The following is a 13,022-nucleotide window of genomic DNA, read 5'->3' as shown; positions in this document are numbered from 1 at the left end:
TTGTTGTCTGCTAATCGATGAACTGGTTTAACTGAATTGGTCAGAGAACAAAAAGTCAAGGACCTCTGTTCTGTGTTTCTTTAAATCAGAATATCTTCTGGGTTTTTTTTTCTCCTTTGTGAAATGAAACTCATCTTTAGTTTCAGCCATTTAAGACTGAACTCTAAAATAGTCAGTGATCTACAGGTTATCTCCTTCCTAATTTTTAACAAAACTAAAAACTAGATTTTCATGGGCTGATTCTAAAAATGCATGCACAAAAAAAATTCAGAAACATTTCTCTACATTTACCTTGAAAACCTCACTTTTCAATCACACTTAGAGCAATATTTGTGAACTTTGTCATATTTTGTTTTGTGAATATAAATTTAAGATATTTTTATTGGCATAATTGTTAAATATATCTAAATGTTATATCTTAATGTTAAAAAATAAATTTCGTGATTCGAAATATTTAGTTTAGATTCCAAATATTTAGCTATGATCCCATATATCTTAATCTTAGCTAAACGTTTAAGATAAAATAACATTTGTAGAACTTGACAATCATAGGTAACCCTGCCCTCCCTCCTCCCCTTCTCTCGAAATATAATTATATTTTAAATATAATTAAAATTATATATCATATAGTTAATTTGTACTAACTATATGATCATAATGCTGTATTGAAGAACACATGAGACCATAAATGTATTAGGAACATATTAACTGAGGGACTAATAGTCTGACAAGTAGGAACATTTTATGAAAAGTTCTATACATCAGACTCTGCTGGAAATTAGAGGGAAAGAAGGATCCAGGCACTTATGTACAACAGCCCTAAAGGTCAACCACAAAAAAAACAACAAAAAAAACAAACTTTTTTTTGGACACAAACCGCCTCAGAAATGTTTTTGCATTTCACGTAATAGGTTTTTGCAGTTTAACTTTCAGGCCACCACTTCACTTGACTTCACTTTTAATACCAGATGCAACGTCCATGTCTTGAACAGTTGCATCATTGTTGTAGTTACTAATGTTGTGAGGATGCAGAAAGAATCTCAACAAAAATGCATAAAACGCTTCTAAATAAGTTTCACTTTAAACTAAAAAAAACTATGAATGAAACCTCTCTAAACGCCCCAAACAGAGGGCAAATAAAAGTCGCCCTCAGAGTATTTGACTTCATTGATCTTTGACAGATGGTCACAGCTCACACTCTGTTGTTGCTGCTAATGGGACAGATGGCTTTATTTCACCTCACACTCTCGCCTTTGTAGTGCTGCTTAGTTGCAGTGAAATCAGAGGTCGTAAAGTTCTGGTTGGTCAAGTGGCTATAAAATATTAAGACTCCTCTTGGCTCTTGCATGTCTGCAGACACATTGCTCACACTTTCTCTGCTCACTGGGTCTCAGGAGAATTCAATCTCTGCTTCTTATGCGAAGGAAAAATAGTAATCATGTCCTCCTCTGAGTGTGTCTGAAGGTGTGTGAGTGAGGATATTTTTATCCTGCAAACACGCACACTCACAAAAACACACACACTGGCAGCTCAGGATTTTTTGGTCGTCTGTTAGGGGCTGATGCTGGATGACTTTAGATTCCAGGCATAGCAGCGGTTATATGAGTCCAATAAAAGGGAACTAAACTCACAAAAGAGATGAGGGCGGACTACATGCCAGCCAGTGTTAGTCTGTCTCTCTTACACACAAACACCATAAAGTGTCCTCAGAGTTGAAAGCGATAGGAAGAAGAGAATAAATCAGCATATGAAACCTGTCGACGTTTGAATACAAAATATTTTTCATGTTTTGACCGCCTCTAACTCCTCAATCTTTCCTTGCCGCTTCCTCCTCCCCTAGTGCTCTCCGTCTTTGTTCACACATGCTTCGACTCGCAGCTTTTCCTTTTGCAATGATTTATTTCCGCCTCACCTCTCATGCTCTCTCCTTCGTCTTCTGTGTGGAGATGTTTCCTGTGAGAGGATTTGCATGAAATCAAAAACATACTGCACCTTGCGCATCAAACTGTCCAACCAATCACAGGCCCGCAACATCGATCATATTTATAAGTCCCACTGATACCATCAATCTGTTTCAAAATGGTGTTGTTCTGTGTGAAGTTGATTGAGATGGTGTGAGAAGTATGTTATCAGGAGAATCAGTCATTTAACTGCTGCACTCTCAACATGTTTGGAGAATGTCAGGAGGGCTGTTCTTCTCTGCTCTTTAGTTGATACTGCGAATATGTCAAACTACCAGAAGCATAGAGGCAAAAACAGTCACCCTATATTTGCTCTTTGTTGCTTCTTCCACCATTTCCATGTCATTATTTAACATCCTTGTCCTGCCTTCCCAGAGCCCAGCTTCTAGCTTCTAGTCCGACAGTGATACTCCCCTGTTGTGTGGTTCATGTAAGATCAAAAAAACTTGAGATTGCCTGTCTGAAATTTTCAGGAATGCATGTAAAAAAAAAAAAAAAAACCCAACCTATTTCATTAAAGCCTATTCCTATTCCGTCTTCAGAAAATTCTGGGCCCCATGGACAAATCTGTGATTGTGACCCTCCCAGTGTCAGTTTATGATTAATTTTCTTATAAAAGGATTCAGATGTCTGACAGAAGCAGGTGAGGAAGATTTGACCTGCAGGTGATAGTATGTGTTTGTGACAGTCTGCACACTTCACCTCTGCACCCTCTGATCTCCCTTAGGAGAAACATGTGAGTCAGGTGGTGTTTCAAGGTGCAGGATGACCTCTGGGTAATCTCAGGGTGACAGGTCAGCAGGGTTGGAAGTTGTCTGAGTGACACAGAACGAGGACGGAGCCATGCAAAAAGAGAAGATCTCGACTAGAAGCCAAACACAGAGGAGGAGCTGGAGCTGAGAGATCGGAAGGTGTGAGCGTCTGCACACCTGCACAGGCACAATAGTCTCACTTTCACATCTCCTATCCTGCTTGTGAAAATAAACAGAAAATAATTTTCACTATCACATGTGAACCTCACAGGCACCCATCCAGCCTGTCTCCGAGTCTGAGTGAGAGATGAAAGAAGAAACCCACAGACGCAGAGAGAGAGACGTCTGAGAGGAACGACCTCCGAGGACTCTCTTGAGTTGTGTTAGAAAGAGACAGTTCAGCTCCATGTCAGGGTCAGCTTCAGGTGGCTGTTCATCAATTGACTCGTAGGCTCGACCCCCTCCTAAATGAGGACCCTCCTCGTCTGTCTGCGTCACCTTCAAGCCCCCCCACCAAAACGAAAGAGGACACCGGCTCCTCAGCAGGAAATTGGATCCAGGAGGACCCAGATCTGACTACATTGCTCAGACTCAGGCACACACACAAACACAAATACATATCGGGGGACGTTTACACTGGTGAGACCTGAAAATATGTTCTTGAAAAATCTGAAAAAACAAATCATGCACAGAGCAGCCATGTTGGATCATTAAATTCTATAGAAGTTTCTATAGAAGATAGAGAATCTGAAACTGGTGTGAAAACGTTTTTTTCTTGTCCCCAGAATAAGCAGCATCCTGTTACTCTCTCATCTTTGTGCCTCCCTAGTCTCTCTGATCCCCCACCCCTGACTCCCCTTCCTCCCTCCCACCTCTCCTTGTTTCCCCCTCCAGATTGTATAAATATCTGTGAGCTGTTGGGAGAGCACAGTGTTACAGACCAGTTCACTGAGGAGGCTGGGACAAGAGAAGAAGAAGAAGAAGAGAAGAAGTAATTCTGGCACATTTGGACAAAGTGAACAATTCAAGAAGAATAAAAGAGAAAGGGATTCCTAAGATTTGAATCTGTGATCAGTGTGCAGCATGTTCCCCCTGCTCCTTCTATCCCTGGGTGCTCTCCTCTTAGAGGGGCACGCTCAGGACCGAGCCGCCCTGTGGAGAGGAAACGACCGAGCAGGACGCTGTCAGTACACCTTCACCGTGCAGAGCCCCACGGAGGCCAGCTGCCCACAGGCCGGGGGCCCGGAGCTGGAGGGTCTGAAGGCCAGACTCAGCCTGCTGGAGGTGCTGGTGTCCCGACTGAGCGGGGGGGATGTTGGGAATCCCCAGGGGGCCGGATCTAGGGGTCAGCCTGAGCTGCGGGATGCTCTGAGCAAGGCAGTGGGGGAGAGGAACCTGCTGCAGGGGGAGAAGGAGCGTCTGGAGCAGGAGGTGCAGGGTCTGCAGAGGAGGATGGAGGAGATGAGGAAGGAGACCGAGAGGCTGAGGACCAGACCCTGCCCCCTGCACACCCCCATAGTGCCACCAAGCCCTCCTGTGCAAGGCGGAGGCCTCCTGAGACCTGCTGTGGGTAAGAGATCCACATCGAGCTCCAAAAGTTCATCAGTCAAATAAAAGTCATTGCTAAATATTTTTTATAATAGAAAAACTATTTCAGTTATTTATACATACATATACATTTTTAAGGCAGAGTTTTGACTTTTGAAAATGTTCATTTGCTTTTTTTAAAAAAAAACCCAAGATAAATCCAGAGATTGTTGCATAAACATGTTTATTAAATATTCCGATTTTTCTAACATGCATGAAGATCCATGACTCGATAATCTGATTACCTGCAGACATTGGTCTGTGAAGAAAGAGAACAGCTTCAATCGAGCAGACATGATGACACCTGCTGCACATATAAAGCAGTGTGTGTGTGTGTGTGTGTGTGTGTGTGTGTGTGCGTGCGTGTGTGTGTTTGTATGTGTCTGTGTGTGTGTGTGTATGTAAGCGAGTTTGCTGCACATATCCCCTAGAGACCAAGGGGTGATAATCTGTGCACTGTGAAATGACACACCTACCTGTTTACGTGCGTGTTGTTCTTAATGTTTTGGCTGCAAAGATGCCAGCTCATGTTTCTGCTTCCTTCCTGTGTGTGTGGGTTCTGGATTTGGAGTGTGTGTATGTGTGTGTGTGTGTGTGTGTGTGTGTGTGTGTGTGTGTGTGTGTGTGTGTGTGTGTGTGTGTGTGTGTGTGTGTGTGTGTGTGTGTGTGTGTGTGTGTGTGTGGTGTGTGGTACGGGGGTCAAGTCTTTTAATGTCGGTGTTTCCCTCTGAGTGTCCAGCAGAGCACGAACGGCCCGTCTTATGGGGGTGGGGGGCTGAAATATGATGCGTGCTGTGGAAGTGGTTTGTGCCAAGGTCTTCTCTCATAGCTTTTAATGGCGCCTGGTGGGTCAGTGCTGTGGGGGCTTTGGGGGGTGCGAGCTGGGGGGGGGGGGGGGGGGGGGGGGGGGGGGGGGGGGGGTGCTTTGGGGGCCAATAACACTAAATCTAAGAGGTTGGAGGGCCAGGGGGTTATCCTGGATCCTGGGGGTTAAGCTCCCCACCCGCACCTCATTTTCTCTGTTAACCCCCATCCTACCAGTATATGTTGGAAAGACTACCAGCAGCAATAAATCCTTCTTCTGCATTAGGACAGTTTATGTACTCTGAGTCTCTCCTGCATGCCTTAGGTTATCTGTTCAGCTCCCCATGTTTACACCTGAACACACACACACACACACACACACACACACACACACACAGGGGCCCCGAGGGGGGGTGCAGATGGAAGAGGGATCACACACATGCGCACCAAACACACACAACAGTTTAAAACTGGCGTCTCCAGGCTTTCTCCCCCCCCCCCCCCCCCACACACATTTTCAAAGATTATTTTAATTACTGGCACTATTGAAAGGTTCCAAAGTTTTAATAAATTGCATCTATTTCATAAATCAGGTGTTTCTAGTAGTGAGTCCATCACTGAGACACAACTCTTCCTGAAGCTCTTTCTTCCCTGACCTTTAATGACCGTAGTGTTTTCCTTAATTTCTTCAAACTCAGACTGTTTGTAACACAGAAGTTTCCCACGTCTCTGCTGTAGTTCCTCATCAGCCTTTTCCCTCATCTTCATCAACATCAGCTTCCAGATGTTGGTGTTTAATGCGTTATGGATCATTAGAGCTCATTTCACGCCTAAAATCAGAACAACAGGCACGTGCTCACACATGCACAAACAAGGGGTCAGTGTTGTGTTACACAAACACAAAATTCCTACTCACTGTGAGGTGAAAAGGTTTGTTGAAAAGAAAACGTTGTTTTGTTTGTCAGAGCCACAGTATGTAGATTACATTTGTTTGTTAAAGTTATAGAAGCATGTGTATGTAAGTCAGTATGTGTGTTGCAGTGTGTGTTACATTGTGTGTTGCAGTAAGTGTGTATACAGTTAAAGTGTGTGTCAGCATGTTACAGTCACTGTGTGAGTTAAAGTCAGTGACTGTGTGTCTCCGAGTTGCTGGGAATTTATTCATCGATGTTTGTGTCCTGCTGTCAGCAGGACATTATTTAAACCCAACCTCAATTAATGTGTGTGTGTGTGTGTGTGTGTGTGTGTGTGTGTGTGTGTGTAGGTTCCAGTTCCATTTCTCACCTGGTGTCCAGGCCCAACAGACAGGGGGACAGCAGCAGTCTCAGAGGTGAGCAACTTTGTTTGGTTAATCTTCACCTCTCAGTCTCCTCTCCACCTGAACTCATCTCTCCAAACATTGTCTGTCTGTCTGTCTGTCTGTCTGTCTGTCTGTCTGTCTGTCTGTCTGTCTGTCTGTCTGTCTGTCTGTCTGTCTGTCTGTCTGTCTGTCTGTCTGTCTGTCTGTCTGTCGCAGACTCAACGTGGCAGCTTGGATCTCAAGGTTTCCAGGAGCTGAAGGCAGAGGTGACGGAGGTTCCTGCTCCTGTTGACTCTGAGGTCTTAACAGGTCTGTCTTTGAGATGTTTAACTCTCCTTTCAGACGGTCAGCTGAGGGGTTAGGAACGTTTAATATCAACTACCCATCACAAATAACCATCAGAAAAATGTCACTTTTTAAAAATACAAACTCTAATGTTAAAACATGTTGCCAATGCAGAGTGCAACAAACTGCAGTTCTTTGAGTGTCATTTTGAGGCTGGCTGCAAAAGCCAAGAATCCCCATTAGGCCCCATAATAAAATGTCCATATTTATAGCAGAAATAAACATGTTTACATCCTGGTTAAAAATACTCATTTGGATGATGATTTGGATAAAATGCTTTGTATATTCATGAAAACTGTCTTTTTTAATAACCCATCATAATAACAATATAAAGAGTAAGTTTGCATAATTAGGGCTGGCTGACTTGATTGACAGGAAGCTGTGTCAGTAGGCTTAAGCCAGCCTCAGCTTCACCTCTTTGTCTGATTCTAAATTGATCTAAAGTTAGGTTGAACAGCATTTCCAATCGTTTGGCTTCATGACTCAGAAACAGATACAAAAGTCCCAAAGATTAATTTAGCAAATGTTTCTATGATTAAGGATTTTTGTTTTTTCTATAAATCAGACCCTTAAAGAAGCAACAGTGCAGATGATACATTTATCCCCCCCCCCCACATACACAGACACACACACACACACACACATCCATCTGACCTGGCAAACATGACACTCACCCCCTGTTGACAGTCTCAAAGCAAATACAGCTATTAATACTGCAGCATTTGGGGTGAGAATACCACAGTCATGCCAATTCAAAGGTATGTGGGAGGGCTCATCTGACCGACAGGTTTGTCTCGTAAACGCTAAGAGGAGGATACTGTAACAAGGATGTGACACACTGTTAAACGTTCCCTAATAACCTGTCAGAAGGAGCGGAAGGTTTGATTGTTTCAGAGATCATAAAAAAACATGTGCAGTCTCCTCGTGCGGTCATTTAATCTGTGATGAGGCCATGCCGCAGGGAGCTACGTGTATCAGGTGTGTTTACAAGACATACTCCTGTCTAACTCTTAAACCACTGTGAGGTTTTATTTTCGGAAGTGGTAAATATACATGCGGCCTTATCGCTTTCCCAGCAGGCCGAGCAGCAGGATGAGGTGTACTCCAGTTTTTGCTCTGAGAGAGGTGACTCAGGCAGAACGCCGACCTGCTGTGCCTCCACAAAGAACAGAGATGACCTCAAAACACCCTGATCACCTCTCAGATTACCCTCAACTTCCCCGACCACAAATAAGTGGATCCCCTTCAACTGCGTGACTCCTCTCCTGAAGTCACTTAATGACATTTTATAAATTAAAGGAAGACACTTAAACAGTCGGGATAACCTTAAATATTAACCAGTGTCACTTCATGTTACAAGAATCATATAGCTTCCCAGTATGACTTCATACGTCTTATTTTTTCCTCATGTTTTTCAGTATATTTTGTCACTTAAGTATTTTGGTTCAAGAAATGATTTTAGTGTCTGAGCCACCAGTAACAATTCACTGCTTCATTCTTAAAAGTTTTTGTTCTCAGTGTGAGAAGGTGATTTAAATCTTTAATGTTAATAACTTATGTCCTCCAGTCTTTGAATCATTTTTTACCCAAAAACAGAGTGTTTTCCTGTAAACATCACAGCTTTTTTTTTTTTTTTTTAACCACAATCCAACTTGTGAACTTGTGATGTCACAATTTGAGAACATTTACAACTGAGCATTTGGTAAACTTTTGCAGCTCACAAAGAAAGAGCTGGGTGGGTTTTGTGGGTCAAAAGACACTCAGGCTACCCAAGTAAATGTTCAAAAGCACCGTAAAACATTAAGTCCCAGATGCAATTGATAATTTAAGTCTACACGTTATTGATTTCAATTAACTTAAGTGTGTTCTGTGTAAGATGGTGATTGAAGTCCTCATTTTCCAGCATCAGAAAGAGACTAAAACATTTCTGTCCTCAGAGTCAGTGGGTGACTTATGTCTTTTCTCATCATCTGTCCGTGACTTCAGTTCTTTGGTTTCTTGTATCAGTAACTTTAAGTCTGTGTTTTCAGAACAATTACCAGAATCAGTTGGGTGACTCCTGCCTTCCTTTTCTCCGTATCAAATAGTGTAATAAGTCTTCATGCCCTTGGTAAAAGCGAGTGACTGAGGCTTTCTCTTTCCCAGCTTCAGATAGAGACATCTTGTCTTTGTGTGTCGAGCGTCATATTCTGACTGTCACATTGATCTTTTTTTTCTCCTCCTCTCTCTCATGTTTCCTTTTCGTCTCTCTTGCAGGTTGTGGGAATTTGATTTCAGTTGGTGAGCCCGTCACTCACAGGAAGGCCGACAACATTGAAGGTAAATATGGAGTTTGGATGCAGGATCCTGAGGCCGTCTCCCCTTATGGACCCAACATGATCTGGCGCATTGACACGGTCGGCTCTGATATCAGGAAGCTGTTTGGATATGACGACATGGTGCAACTCACTAAAGGCTTCCCATCCAAGGTGGGTGTCACATGCCTGGTATTCTTGGGACCGGATTTTTAATTCATTTTTGAATCTTAAGTGTTTTGGTTTGGTCACACTACTCTAAGTGTCTTTTAGAGTAGTTTCGTTCACAAGAGTTTCAGCAGAGGTCCGTTTTGTAAAAAACAAGTCTATGTCCAGAGCTAAAGGGAAGGAACCTAATAAGAAATCCAACACAGACTGTATAAAATGTGGATGAAGTCTCTGCGGTATTGCTTTTTGGAAAAGCAAAGTAATGAAGCCTACTGGTGGTGGTTGGTCTCTACCTAACTTTAGATCAATCTAGAAGAGGTGAGGCTGAGGCAGGGATTAAACAACAAAAAACTACAACACACATCTGTCAATCAACTCAACCCCGCCCCTTTTATGCACATTAATGCAAACCACTTAGCCTTAGATAGAGATTAGATTATCTGAGTGGTCCTGGCCCAACCCGTGGCCCGAATCCATCTGGGCCTCCAACTCCACCCTCTCATCTCAACTTGCTCGTCAGACTGTAAACTGTCCACCTAGCAAGCTCGCTGAAAGTCTTTTTTTGCAAACCGTTGGACTAACTGCTGTTGTCTGATGTTTTTCGACGACAGGTGCTGCTGTTGCCAGAGCAGGTGGAGAGCACCGGATCCACTGTGTACCGAGGCTCTCTCTACTATCAGAGACGTCGTAGTCGCACTATCATCCGTTACGACCTGGCCTCTGAGAGCACAGCGGCACGACGTGACCTCCCCCATGCCGGTTTCCACGGCCAGTTCCCTTACTCCTGGGGTGGCTATACAGACATTGACCTGTCTGTTGACGAACAGGGGCTGTGGGCTGTCTACTCCACCAACAAAGCCAAAGGAGCCATTGTGATCTCACAGCTGGACCCCAACAATCTGGAGGTGAAGAGGAGTTGGGAGACCCAAATAAGGAAGAACTCTGTGGCCAACTCCTTCATCATCTGTGGAAAGCTGTACACAGTGGCAAGCTACACAGCATCCAACACCATGATCAACTACATGTATGACACCGAAACCAGCCAGGGGAAGCCTGTGTCCATCCCCTTCAAGAACAAGTACCACTACAACAGCATGATCGACTACAACCGGGCTCAGAGGAAACTCTTCGCCTGGGACAACTTCCACATGGTGTCCTATGACATCAGGCTCAGCCGTCTGCAGGCGAACTAACACCGCCATGAGGGACTGATGGGAAGCGACATGTTCTCACTTGTTCCTGCTTCAGAGACTCAGAGCTTTAGAACATGTGTGGAAGAAGTAAAAAAAAAATCTAACACCATTAATTTCAACATGTAAAAGAGCGAGGACTGAACCCCCAAACTCCAGAGTGAAATAAAGACGTTTAAGGAAGAGCAACCCCTGCAGGTCTGCTTTTCTTTCTTCAGTGGCGAGGTCCACAGAGATCATTTTCAGAGGAAATATTTTTGTACCGCCTTTATTCAGATGTATGATTTTGTTCTGTTGTTAAAGCTATATATAAATATATATATATATATTTGGTGTCTGAAAATTGGAGCGTGATCTGATGTGATAAGATAGGTGGAATAAACATGAATACAGTTTAGGACACAAACTCCTGAGGTACGAGACACATGCTATGTTTCACCAGCAAGCATTTCCTGTTTAATCAAATACTCTTACTCAGCATGTACCGAGTTTTGCATGTTCTTACACTGTAGTCAAGATTAAAATGTAATGTTCAAAACTGTGATTAAATAAAGTAAAAAAAAACAAAACCCAACATTTTGTATGCTTTTTGTTTTGTTTTATATCTTTCAGACAAATACTGGAGTACTGGGCTAAAAGAAATATTTTTTTCTTTAACCTTTAGAAAAGTAGATCCTGAGGCAATCTAATGAAAACTCTGTAGGACGAAGGGAACAAGGCAGATAGGAAACTAAATGGTCATCATTGTGTTCAGGCTCACAAGCAGCCTGTTTTAAAAACCCCAACATGATTATTGTGTAGTGGACATCATTAAAATCAGAAATGATTATGTACAGCAGGGGTTCTCAACCTTTGGGGCCCCCCTACTTGTATCTGTGAAGAAGAAAACGGAGGGTTGGGGATCGAACCCTGGACGTTTCGGTAGAGAGATGACAACTCTACCAGTCACAGTCGTCCAAGAGTGGTAAACGTGTCTCTGTCCAAACCTTTTAAACTTGTTGAAGGCATCAAATTGAAAATGAGAAATTGCAACATACAGTGGGCCTATATGCTGTTTTTGTGTTATTTTTTAATAAAATATGTGCAGAGTTTCAATACTTTACACATTACATTTATTTACAACTACACATTACGTCGTAATGAACTATGAGCAGTCACCGCGATTTCAATACAATTACACTCAGACAACCTCCAATGTTTAAAGTCCTTAAATGAGGTAAGACTTGAGTTGGTGTTTTCTGTGTTTTTCTTTTTTTTAGGTTCGGAGTTTAAATCAATGACTGCAGAGTCCACGTGACGCGTTCAGCTGATTCTTTACATTACAGCAATTAGTTCAAAATTCTGCAGCAAGAATTCTTGGAGGACCCACATATCCCCTGTTCTGAAAGACCTTCACTGGCTGCCAGTGTCCTTTAGGTTCAGGTTTAAAATCCTGGTTCTGGCCTTCAGAACCCTACATGGTCAGGCTCCCTCTTACCTTAGTGAGCTGATCCAGCCTTACGATCCTATGCGAGCGCTGAGGGATCAGAACCTGATGAAGGTCCCTCGAGCTCATTATCACACTAGAGGTGACCGGTCGTTCCAGGTCGTTGCTCCGAGGCTCTGGAATGAACTTCCATCATCCTTGCGCTCAATTGATTCAGTTGTCACTTTCAAGAGTCAACTGAAAACGTTTTTATTTGTCCAGGCTTTTAATTAGTCTCTTTTAGGGCTGCTATGATCTTTGTAATGTCTGTATATTGCTTGTGATGTTTTAACCCTGTTTGTGAAGCACTTTGTGGCCCCTGCCTGCGAAAAGTGCTATATAAATAAATTTTACTTACTTACTTACTTACAGGTGAGATCAAGACTTCCACATTAAGTTTGATGAAACACTTGCCGGCAAGTAAAGAAGCTAATGCCACTTCTTGTGTGTATAAATGATTAGTTCATCATAAGTTGTGATTTTTTAAGTAAGGAATAATGCGCAGTGAGTTATCACGGAGTGTAACCTTCACGTCCTGCTCATCATGAAGCAAAAGTCTGCTCTTTACGCCCCCTGCAGGTGGGATGTTGTTCTTTCTGAACGACCGTAATCCGTCACGGGTCAGCAGACCGTTTATGTGTGTAATTGGCCAATATGAATCAAATCAAATAAATCAAAAATATTCTTAATACAACTTAAAAAAAGAAGTTGAAGACTTGGGGCAGCTTGGTGAACAATGTTAGGTCTTCAAACAGTGAGTCGTAATCTAATTATGTCCGATCGTTCCTTTGTAGCCTAATCGAGATTTCTGAAGTCAAAGGATTCTTAAAGTTTCATGTTTATATTGATCGTGGGTCATTGTTTTTTCTCTCTCTCACTATATATATATATATATATATATATATATATATATATATATACACACACACACACACACACACACACCCAGACCTGGCAACACATTTAAATTATTAAACAGATTTGTGAGCATTTTGACCTATTTATGAACCCATTAATACAACTCATGGACCTAACTTTTTTTAAAATCGAGTCCTTACGTATGGGATAAATAAAAACAGTTCAGTGTTGCACTGCCACCTTGTGGTAGGAAAAGATTTGACATTTTTATTATTTTGCCTAAAAAGTCTAACATGAG

General features: G+C 42.6%; 1 protein-coding gene across 1 annotated transcript; it reads left to right on the top strand.

Moving 5' to 3' along the window:
• Positions 1–3,655: 3,655 nt before the first annotated feature.
• myoc (myocilin) lies at positions 3,656–10,970 on the top strand. Its single transcript, XM_079351514.1, has 5 exons — positions 3,656–4,283; positions 6,369–6,434; positions 6,621–6,713; positions 9,006–9,217; positions 9,823–10,970. Exons 1-5 carry the CDS (start codon positions 3,797–3,799, stop codon positions 10,402–10,404), a joined length of 1,440 nt encoding a protein of 479 aa, XP_079207640.1. The 5' UTR covers positions 3,656–3,796; the 3' UTR covers positions 10,405–10,970.
• The last annotated feature ends 2,052 nt before the right edge of the window (positions 10,971–13,022 follow it).

Source organism: Symphodus melops, assembly GCF_947650265.1.
Source record: "Symphodus melops genome assembly, chromosome: 8".
In the NCBI taxonomy this organism is placed as follows: Eukaryota; Metazoa; Chordata; class Actinopteri; order Labriformes; family Labridae; genus Symphodus; species Symphodus melops.
This window is presented reverse-complemented; position numbering and strand designations above follow the sequence as displayed.

Excerpts from the sequence above, each read along its gene's own strand:
- myoc (XM_079351514.1), top strand. The coding sequence starts at position 3,797 with ATGTTCCCCCTGCTCCTTCTATCCCTGGGTGCTCTCCTCTTAGAGGGG. Across the intron at positions 6,435-6,620 it reads GGACAGCAGCAGTCTCAGAG|ACTCAACGTGGCAGCTTGGA; the intron begins GTGAGCAACTTT and ends TGTCTGTCGCAG. Across the intron at positions 6,714-9,005 it reads TGACTCTGAGGTCTTAACAG|GTTGTGGGAATTTGATTTCA; the intron begins GTCTGTCTTTGA and ends TCTCTCTTGCAG.